Genomic DNA, 11,826 nt, shown 5'->3' with positions numbered 1-11,826 from the left:
TTACCGCATAGATCCATCGATGGATCTGTTTCAGTGGTTTGATCTGTGATATTTTTCATCCCCATATGCCTTATGGAGCCTGAGCTAGTACGTTAACCAAAATAAAGGAGCTAGCATTGGGACTTAGACCATTTAAAATGAAATTCTTATTACAAGGAATACGATTCCTAAAGAAGTCAGAACGTAATTAGTTCACATTAATGGAAAGAAGCTTAGAAAGTTGACACATGCCAGAATTTTGTTCACATGTAAGCAGGTGAAGCACAAGATAAGAAAATTCCAATTAAGTTAAAGTCATTACATTTTTTCTTCGCAGAAACAGCCCATGGAATTAAGAACAACAAATAGGGGAGATGAGCTGTTTTTTTTGTTGTTGNCGAATGAACTCAGGACAGTTTTAGGAGAAAGGTACCGTAGACCAATAAAGTACGTCAATTGTCAATTTTATGTTAAGTTATATTTGCAGATTTTGACTTAAATGGGTTTTCGTATANTTTTTTTTTTTTTTTTTTAAAAAAAAAAAAAAAAAAAAAAAAAAAAAAAAAAAAAAAAAAAAATCAAACACAAACAAGATTGAACACGTCAACACAATTTATAGTTTTATACGCTTATGATGATTCCAGAGAACATGATGGTAACACAACCTATAAACAATAACCCAATTGATATTCTCACTTACCGCACTGCAATGTCAAAGGATATTCGTATCACACTTTGTTTAGTATATGAACTAAATTTTTTTTTTTTTTACTATTGGAACGCACGAGTTGAAATCTCATTGACAATTTGATGTGTAGTTAATATAGGTTGTCAAAAAGAACATTAAAAAGGTAAATACTAAATATTTTTTTTATTAGCATTATACTAACATTTTCTTTTAACATAGTTATATTTTTGGATATTTCTCTCTAAGAATAAAATACAAGTAAATACACTAAAACTTCAATAAACCAACAATATGATAGCTTACATATAGTTTAATTATAATGAAAACGTTAACATGATTTCGATGGTACGTATTGATGATCTTACAAAAATAGCATTGTCATATGATACGGACATAGATAGGATGGAGTTATATTTTGAATCACTTGGTTGCAAAATAATAAAATTGAAGAAATCAGAAACATGCATGAGTTATTCATTAGAGGAAAATTAAACTAATGAATTACATTCACAACATACTACTTAGCCTAATACTACTATATATATATATATATATACACTACACATATTGGCTTCACATACACACATCCATACAGAGATAGAATCTTAGATATAGTATGTAATAAATTAAGAGTTATAGGTTCAGTGCAAGGACATGATAGCACATCTACTCATACACATACACCTATACATCTATATATAGAGAGAGTCTCATATTGGATTACTCGTATAAAAAGGTTATAAGAGAGACGAGAGAGGTAACAGATTCATTAAAACAAGAAGAGAAAAAAATGACAGATGAAGATAGGTTATTACCAATAGCCAATGTAGGGAGACTTATGAAACAAATCTTACCATCAAATGCGAAGATCTCAAAAGAAGCAAAACAAACAGTTCAAGAGTGTGCAACGGAGTTCATAAGCTTTGTTACATGCGAAGCCTCGGACAAGTGCCACAGGGAGAATCGAAAGACGGTGAATGGTGACGACATCTGGTGGGCTCTCAGCACTCTCGGCCTTGATAACTATGCTGACGCCGTGGGTAGGCATCTTTACAAGTACCGTGAAGCCGAGCGAGAAAGAGCTGAGCACAACAAAGGTAGCAATGATAGTGGGAACGAGAAAGGACCCAGTACTAGAAGTGATCTACAGAGTCAGTCGACAAAGTTTATTAGAGTTGTTGAGAAGGGAAGCAGCTCCACGGCCCGTTGAACTAGAAATATATTGATGTTCTCTGAATCATTTACTATGAAGCCAAGAAAGATCTGTAGAGAAACAAAAAGGATTCAGTAATGTTGATGTTGAATCGTTAATACAATGTATATGTCTGTAATAATTGCTTTAATTATAATTGATATTTTCTAGATACATATACAGATATGAGATTTCTTCTTGCAAGCAAATAAGGTGTAATTCAGACTTCGAGTATTGGTCGGTTTGAAACAGTGGAAGATCTCATTGATAGTGGAGAAGATAGCATAAACAAGGTATAGCAAGATAACTTTTGTTCTATTTTTTTATTTTTTTTTGGTATGTGAATTAGTAATTAGGAAGAAAAGAAGAGGTTTATGCGTGCATAGATCGATATTTTGAAAGGCTACTACATACATAAACATGATTAGACTAAAAAGAGAGATTTATGTGGATCTTACCGCATAGATCCATCGATGGATCTGTTTCAGTGGTTTGATCTGTGATATTTTTCATCCCCATATGCCTTATGGAGCCTGAGCTAGTACGTTAACCAAAATAAAGGAGCTAGCATTGGGACTTAGACCATTTAAAATGAAATTCTTATTACAAGGAATACGATTCCTAAAGAAGTCAGAACGTAATTAGTTCACATTAATGGAAAGAAGCTTAGAAAGTTGACACATGCCAGAATTTTGTTCACATGTAAGCAGGTGAAGCACAAGATAAGAAAATTCCAATTAAGTTAAAGTCATTACATTTTTTCTTCGCAGAAACAGCCCATGGAATTAAGAACAACAAATAGGGGAGATGAGCTGTTTTTTTTGTTGTTGTTGTTTATCGTAAAACTAAAGAGTCAAAAGGGTCTAGCTAGGGTTTGAATGGAGAGCGTTGTAGGTTCAGAATTCCAAATATAACCCTAAGAATCTGAGGACCACAACCTTATGGGTACACTAAACCCAAAAATTATATATGAATTTTGAAGATTTGTATATCTTATGACATGTTCACTTTATGGTTATTTGCAAATGGGTGATTTTAAATCATCAAATTTAAAAGAAATTAAGAAATGATTCATCAAAGAAAGATGCAACCTATAGTTTATGTAGAGTTTTCTTTGGGACCACTTCTCAACTATCTTATGTTCTTGTTCGAATCAACTAGGATTAAGCAAGTAACATATATAAGAGATTAGTTCAAAGAGACAAAAGCTGAAATTACAAACATCAAGATCTTTATTTGTCAATAAATATACCAAGATAGTAAGTAACATTCCATAGTACATTTTAAACTATTAGTATACCAATGTGGTAACACCCAATGCNACATACTACTTAGCCTAATACTACTATATATATATATATATATACACTACACATATTGGCTTCACATACACACATCCATACAGAGATNCCTTAACAATGTTATATCTGACATCTATGTACTGAATGATTATAGGGATGAATGTTTCTTTCCATTGGCTCAAACCATGGAATCACGGCATTGAGCTCCTGCACAGGCAGGCAGCGATGCCTCGAGAACCATGAACANGTTATAGGTTCAGTGCAAGGACATGATAGCACATCTACTCATACACATACACCTATACATCTATATATNAGTATAAACCACATCTGATGTACCCATTGTGAAGGACAAAGAGAAAGATGAAGAGGACATGTCCATGTGAAATATAATAGCTTTTTATGATGATTTCACATATACACTAGCTTTGAGGTTGCAGCATGGACAAAGATATACATTAGCTTATTATGATGAATTTACCTACAACCGTTTATTTTACTCAAGTCGTTGTACTTGATTCCCATAAGAATCCCATGAGCATGAGATGCACCCTTGTCAAAAGTTCTTCATATAAAAGGAAATAGTTGTTTGATACCACTTATTTTTTTTTGCAGAGTTCTTTTATGGGGAACAACTCAATTTAAAGCATCTTCAAAATTTAACGATGTTTGAAAAAACATATTTCAGATAATTAGGTTTTCGTTTAAATGGGAGAAACTATATAATACAAATTATTTAACAAGATTCGACCTTTAAAATATATTGGATGGCACATCACTTCTAAAAACGAATCTAATAGAATTCCAAACTTAATACAAATACTGCCAATGCATTCGTTGATCCACCACCTCTATTCTATTAATAGGAAGAACCAATTAGCAACTTTGGCTATTGTATGAAGATGTTGTACGTAGACATATGTGTGCACTTTTCAAATTGGTTTGTGCCACTCCAAATCCGACTTCTTCTTCGAAAAATAACTAAACCTCTAAAACATCCTAACTCGAAACACATTTTAGTTTGGCTCATCGATTCACTTTTTTTTTTCTTATATTGAACTCTAATTCTTAAGAACTGTTGATATCGCTGTCACTTCTGTGTTTTTTTTTTGCATAATTCATGTGTTNTCCACGGCCCGTTGAACTAGATATATATTGATGTTCTCTGAATCATTTACTATGAAGCCAAGAAAGATCTGTAGAGAAACAAAAAGGATTCAGTAATGTTAATGTTGAATCGTTAATACAATGTATATGTCTGTAATAATTGCTTTAATTATAATTGATATTTTCTAGATACATATACAGATATGAGATTTCTTCTTGCAAGCAAATAAGGTGTAATTCAGACTTCGAGTATTGGTCGGTTTGAAACAGTGGAAGATCTCATTGATAGTGGAGAAGATAGCATAAACAAGGTATAGCAAGATAACTTTTGTTCTATTTTTTTATTTTTTTTTGGTATGTGAATTAGTAATTAGGAAGAAAAGAAGAGGTTTATGCGTGCATAGATCGATATTTTGAAAGGCTACTACATACATAAACATGATTAGACTAAAAAGAGAGATTTATGTGGATCTTACCGCATAGATCCATCGATGGATCTGTTTCAGTGGTTTGATCTGTGATATTTTTCATCCCCATATGCCTTATGGAGCCTGAGCTAGTACGTTAACCAAAATAAAGGAGCTAGCATTGGGACTTAGACCATTTAAAATGAAATTCTTATTACAAGGAATACGATTCCTAAAGAAGTCAGAACGTAATTAGTTCACATTAATGGAAAGAAGCTTAGAAAGTTGACACATGCCAGAATTTTGTTCACATGTAAGCAGGTGAAGCACAAGATAAGAAAATTCCAATTAAGTTAAAGTCATTACATTTTTTCTTCGCAGAAACAGCCCATGGAATTAAGAACAACAAATAGGGGAGATGAGCTGTTTTTTTTGTTGTTGTTGTTTATCGTAAAACTAAAGAGTCAAAAGGGTCTAGCTAGGGTTTGAATGGAGAGCGTTGTAGGTTCAGAATTCCAAATATAACCCTAAGAATCTGAGGACCACAACCTTATGGGTACACTAAACCCAAAAATTATATATGAATTTTGAAGATTTGTATATCTTATGACATGTTCACTTTATGGTTATTTGCAAATGGGTGATTTTAAATCATCAAATTTAAAAGAAATTAAGAAATGATTCATCAAAGAAAGATGCAACCTATAGTTTATGTAGAGTTTTCTTTGGGACCACTTCTCAACTATCTTATGTTCTTGTTCGAATCAACTAGGATTAAGCAAGTAACATATATAAGAGATTAGTTCAAAGAGACAAAAGCTGAAATTACAAACATCAAGATCTTTATTTGTCAATAAATATACCAAGATAGTAAGTAACATTCCATAGTACATTTTAAACTATTAGTATACCAATGTGGTAACACCCAATGCTTTGTTATGTACTACTATCAACCTTAACAATGTTATATCTGACATCTATGTACTGAATGATTATAGGGATGAATGTTTCTTTCCATTGGCTCAAACCATGGAATCACGGCATTGAGCTCCTGCACAGGCAGGCAGCGATGCCTCGAGAACCATGAACACGAATATTTTAAGGTAACAACAAGTATAAACCACATCTGATGTACCCATTGTGAAGGACAAAGAGAAAGATGAAGAGGACATGTCCATGTGAAATATAATAGCTTTTTATGATGATTTCACATATACACTAGCTTTGAGGTTGCAGCATGGACAAAGATATACATTAGCTTATTATGATGAATTTACCTACAACCGTTTATTTTACTCAAGTTGTTGTACTTGATTCCCATAAGAATCCCATGAGCATGAGATGCACCCTTGTCAAAAGTTCTTCATATAAAAGGAAATAGTTGTTTGATACCACTTATTTTTTTTTGCAGAGTTCTTTTATGGGGAACAACTCAATTTAAAGCATCTTCAAAATTTAACGATGTTTGAAAAAACATATTTCAGATAATTAGGTTTTCGTTTAAATGGGAGAAACTATATAATACAAATTATTTAACAAGATTCGACCTTTAAAATATATTGGATGGCACATCACTTCTAAAAACGAATCTAATAGAATTCCAAACTTAATACAAATACTGCCAATGCATTCGTTGATCCACCACCTCTATTCTATTAATAGGAAGAACCAATTAGCAACTTTGGCTATTGTATGAAGATGTTGTACGTAGACATATGTGTGCACTTTTCAAATTGGTTTGTGCCACTCCAAATCCGACTTCTTCTTCGAAAAATAACTAAACCTCTAAAACATCCTAACTCGAAACACATTTTAGTTTGGCTCATCGATTCACTTTTTTTTTTCTTATATTGAACTCTAATTCTTAAGAACTGTTGATATCGCTGTCACTTCTGTGTTTTTTTTTTGCATAATTCATGTGTTGACATATTTCATATTTTCATTGTTCTATTTTTTTTTCTCTTTCACTTCGTGCATATTTTAAATCTCAATATATTACTTCGCTACATAAACCTTATCTTCTATTTCAGTAGAGTTTTTCCTTCTGGTTTTTAACTCCTAGAAAGTTCATCACGTGGAGAGAGCTCTCTTNATACAATGTATATGTCTGTAATAATTGCTTTAATTATAATTGATATTTTCTAGATACATATACNAAGGTATGTTTTGTTCAAAAAAAAAAAAAATCATCATGTCAAATTTTTGAAGAATGACCAATTAGCAACTTTGGCTGTTGTGTGAAGATGTTGTAGCCATNTGCAAGCAAATAAGGTGTAATTCAGACTTCGAGTATTGGTCGGTTTGAAACAGTGGAAGATCTCATTGATAGTGGAGAAGATAGCATAAACAAGGTATAGCAAGATAACTTTTGTTCTATTTTTTTATTTTTTTTTGGTATGTGAATTAGTAATTAGGAAGAAAAGAAGAGGTTTATGCGTGCATAGATCGATATTTTGAAAGGCTACTACATACATAAACATGATTAGACTAAAAAGAGAGATTTATGTGGATCTTACCGCATAGATCCATCGATGGATCTGTTTCAGTGGTTTGATCTGTGATATTTTTCATCCCCATATGCCTTATGGAGCCTGAGCTAGTACGTTAACCAAAATAAAGGAGCTAGCATTGGGACTTAGACCATTTAAAATGAAATTCTTATTACAAGGAATACGATTCCTAAAGAAGTCAGAACGTAATTAGTTCACATTAATGGAAAGAAGCTTAGAAAGTTGACACATGCCAGAATTTTGTTCACATGTAAGCAGGTGAAGCACAAGATAAGAAAATTCCAATTAAGTTAAAGTCATTACATTTTTTCTTCGCAGAAACAGCCCATGGAATTAAGAACAACAAATAGGGGAGATGAGCTGTTTTTTTTGTTGTTGTTGTTTATCGTAAAACTAAAGAGTCAAAAGGGTCTAGCTAGGGTTTGAATGGAGAGCGTTGTAGGTTCAGAATTCCAAATATAACCCTAAGAATCTGAGGACCACAACCTTATGGGTACACTAAACCCAAAAATTATATATGAATTTTGAAGATTTGTATATCTTATGACATGTTCACTTTATGGTTATTTGCAAATGGGTGATTTTAAATCATCAAATTTAAAAGAAATTAAGAAATGATTCATCAAAGAAAGATGCAACCTATAGTTTATGTAGAGTTTTCTTTGGGACCACTTCTCAACTATCTTATGTTCTTGTTCGAATCAACTAGGATTAAGCAAGTAACATATATAAGAGATTAGTTCAAAGAGACAAAAGCTGAAATTACAAACATCAAGATCTTTATTTGTCAATAAATATACCAAGATAGTAAGTAACATTCCATAGTACATTTTAAACTATTAGTATACCAATGTGGTAACACCCAATGCTTTGTTATGTACTACTATCAACCTTAACAATGTTATATCTGACATCTATGTACTGAATGATTATAGGGATGAATGTTTCTTTCCATTGGCTCAAACCATGGAATCACGGCATTGAGCTCCTGCACAGGCAGGCAGCGATGCCTCGAGAACCATGAACACGAATATTTTAAGGTAACAACAAGTATAAACCACATCTGATGTACCCATTGTGAAGGACAAAGAGAAAGATGAAGAGGACATGTCCATGTGAAATATAATAGCTTTTTATGATGATTTCACATATACACTAGCTTTGAGGTTGCAGCATGGACAAAGATATACATTAGCTTATTATGATGAATTTACCTACAACCGTTTATTTTACTCAAGTTGTTGTACTTGATTCCCATAAGAATCCCATGAGCATGAGATGCACCCTTGTCAAAAGTTCTTCATATAAAAGGAAATAGTTGTTTGATACCACTTATTTTTTTTTGCAGAGTTCTTTTATGGGGAACAACTCAATTTAAAGCATCTTCAAAATTTAACGATGTTTGAAAAAACATATTTCAGATAATTAGGTTTTCGTTTAAATGGGAGAAACTATATAATACAAATTATTTAACAAGATTCGACCTTTAAAATATATTGGATGGCACATCACTTCTAAAAACGAATCTAATAGAATTCCAAACTTAATACAAATACTGCCAATGCATTCGTTGATCCACCACCTCTATTCTATTAATAGGAAGAACCAATTAGCAACTTTGGCTATTGTATGAAGATGTTGTACGTAGACATATGTGTGCACTTTTCAAATTGGTTTGTGCCACTCCAAATCCGACTTCTTCTTCGAAAAATAACTAAACCTCTAAAACATCCTAACTCGAAACACATTTTAGTTTGGCTCATCGATTCACTTTTTTTTTTCTTATATTGAACTCTAATTCTTAAGAACTGTTGATATCGCTGTCACTTCTGTGTTTTTTTTTTGCATAATTCATGTGTTGACATATTTCATATTTTCATTGTTCTATTTTTTTTTCTCTTTCACTTCGTGCATATTTTAAATCTCAATATATTACTTCGCTACATAAACCTTATCTTCTATTTCAGTAGAGTTTTTCCTTCTGGTTTTTAACTCCTAGAAAGTTCATCACGTGGAGAGAGCTCTCTTCGCTAGCTCATAAAAAAAAAGGTATGTTTTGTTCAAAAAAAAAAAAAATCATCATGTCAAATTTTTGAAGAATGACCAATTAGCAACTTTGGCTGTTGTGTGAAGATGTTGTAGCCATATATGTGTGCACTTTTCACATTGTTATTTTATTGGTTTGTGCCACCTAAATCCGTGTTCTTCTTCGAAAAGTAACCAAACCCCTAAAACCCTAACTCAAAACACATGTTTTTTTATTGAAGTCAAATTCTTAAGAACTGTTAATATCGCGCTGTCACTTCGTGCATATTTCATATTTGTTTTGCATTTGTCATATATTTATATATATATATATATTCACTTAGAGCATATTTTAAATCTCAATATACATAATTGTTCACTGCATAAAACCTTATCCTTCTATTTCAGCAGAATATTTCCTTATGTTTTTAGCTCGTAGAAAATTTCATCACTTCAACCTTTTCATTTGACATCTTGTTATATATTTATAGGGTAGCATTCAATAGGACGATTGTAATCTATTTGGATCTCTGGAAACAAAGGAGTTTGGTGGACACTTCGTTAAATCACTATAAAGTTGTATCCGAGAATTCCAACATTGCAATTCATGTATTTATAAGAAGAATGATAGCTAATCTATCATCGTCTTCAAAATAGAAAGTCAATTTTACTGTTTTAGTTTTTAATAATGTAGTGTGTTTTTCATATGTTTTGAGCTTAGCTAGAGAAATCTAGACTCGAACCTTTTTTTATCTTCTTCAAGGATGTGTTTGGGCCAAGTTTTTGGGTTTGCCATCACTTTACAATAAACCTACGTACGAGACAATAATGAGTTTCATGGATATGCTCAAAACATGAAGTCTCTTCTACAATTAACCTCAAATCAAATCGTGTAATCCTGGAACCCAAGACACGATTTTCTTCCCTGAACAAAATTGTATTTACCCGATCGAAGATAACGGGTTGGTGTGGGATGTAATTATTTGTTTTCTTTATTCTAATATTCCAATACGAGTTGAAAAACAAATACTAAAACTGAAGAATTTGAAATCACATTTAGTTTTTTTTTTTTGGATTCGTTTAATATTTTTGCTCAAAATACAAGAAACATATATGAATGATGATATTAATGAGGATTAGAAAAGTCGTGTATATAATTTCTACTTTTATGTTTTGAATAAAATAATTGTTTATTCTCGGAAACATATGTGTTATTCTCGTCAATCAATTCCAAACGTTTTGATGATAGTAAAATTTGTTTTGTTTAATTTTTGGTTTTGAAAATTAGAAAAGACAAATCAACTTTTTAAAATGTCAAAGTATATTCGCATTAAAAAAAACACACACACAATTAATACCATTTTCATTGTAAAAAAAAAGAAAAAGGATCGTCGTCTAATGAAATGTGTGATAGGGGATATGATTTATTTAGTTAGTTGACTAAAAATAAATATCAGATGCTAATTTACGCCAAAGAATAAAAAAACTATTTGCTAATATATTTTTTTTTTGACAAACTATTTGCTAATATACTTTTTAAGAATAGAGAAAAAGGAGAAGAATATTCAGTTAATAAATTGTAAAAAATATAGAAAAAATATTATTCGGAAACTATTGTATAGTAAGTAAAATGAAATAAAAATAAAAAAAAGGAAAAAAATCATATCTGTGTCGATGGGATTAAAAACAACAATTGCATTACGCAGCGCTTCTTCTCGCCCCTCAGATTCTTTCTTCTTCACATTCGATAGAAAGAGACCAGAACCATCTCTCTCTCTCTCTCATTCCCCCAGATCCAAACAATGCCATCTCCACTCTCTTTAATTAGGGTTCTCTCCTTCTTTTCAAATCCCTAATTCGTTGCTTCTATCAATTTCCCGATCATCCAGCTCTCTTTCTCTACTCTCTCTCTCTCTTCTTCCCCAATTCAAAAGATCAGAGCCGCGAATTCCCTGGGAACCTTTTCCCTTTCGATTTTTTTTATTCAGCTAGGGTTTCCAGGTCGTGTATTGTCATCAGTTGACCTTTTGATTTCTTATATACCCAGATCGTTCCGTTGTTTGAATTTTAGGGCAAGGTTTTCGTGTTGGTGATAATTTCTAGCTAGGTTTGGGAGAGTTCGGTAATTTCGTTGTAGATCGTGATTTGGGATTTTAGGGTTTCGGTTACTGGGTGGCTAGGATTTATGGTAATTTATCGAATTTGGACTCTCTCTCTCTGCATGTGTTGAAGTTGGGAGTTTTCCTCAAAACCGTGTCTTCTGCTGAAGGAGTCAAGATACTTTTTTTTTTACTCACTGAGAATCGATTGAGAAGGTTTTTTTTTTTATAGGAATTAGTGTTTTTGTGGATTGTAACAAACTATATAAAAACCACTGGGAAGGGGATGTTTGGTTCTACATTGGATAGCAGCCGTGGAAACAGCGCTGCCTCAGGGCAGCTTCTTACTCCCACCCGCTTTGTCTGGCCTTATGGAGGTAGAAGGGTCTTTCTTAGCGGATCTTTCACCAGGTGAGATGACTATGAGCTACTACAACTAGGATTTTTCTATTACAGGAAACACATTGTAGGTTTATCCCATAGATTATGTGCTCCCTTATAGTATTCATTGGGGGGGG

The 11,826-nt window shown here is 32.5% G+C and overlaps 2 protein-coding genes across 2 annotated transcripts in view; both read left to right on the top strand.

Annotated features, from left to right (window-relative positions):
- Window positions 1,383-1,929, top strand: LOC104739493 (nuclear transcription factor Y subunit B-4-like). Its single transcript, XM_010459869.1, has one exon. It carries the CDS (start codon window positions 1,458-1,460, stop codon window positions 1,875-1,877), a length of 420 nt encoding a protein of 139 aa, XP_010458171.1. The 5' UTR covers window positions 1,383-1,457; the 3' UTR covers window positions 1,878-1,929.
- Window positions 10,898-11,826, top strand: part of LOC104739492 (sucrose nonfermenting 4-like protein) — a 5,658-nt gene continuing 4,729 nt past the window's right edge. The window contains exon 1 of the mRNA XM_010459868.2: window positions 10,898-11,719. Within this exon, the coding sequence (XP_010458170.1) occupies window positions 11,595-11,719 (125 nt within the window). The 5' untranslated portion in view covers window positions 10,898-11,594. The remainder of the gene's footprint in view (window positions 11,720-11,826) is intronic.

Source organism: Camelina sativa, chromosome 14 (assembly GCF_000633955.1).
Source record: "Camelina sativa cultivar DH55 chromosome 14, Cs, whole genome shotgun sequence".
In the NCBI taxonomy this organism is placed as follows: Eukaryota; Viridiplantae; Streptophyta; class Magnoliopsida; order Brassicales; family Brassicaceae; genus Camelina; species Camelina sativa.
The sequence above is the reverse complement of the archived record's forward strand: the minus strand, read 5'-3'. Positions and strand labels throughout refer to the sequence as shown.

Coding starts and splice junctions, on each gene's coding strand:
- LOC104739493 (XM_010459869.1), top strand. CDS start 1,458: ATGACAGATGAAGATAGGTTATTACCAATAGCCAATGTAGGGAGACTT.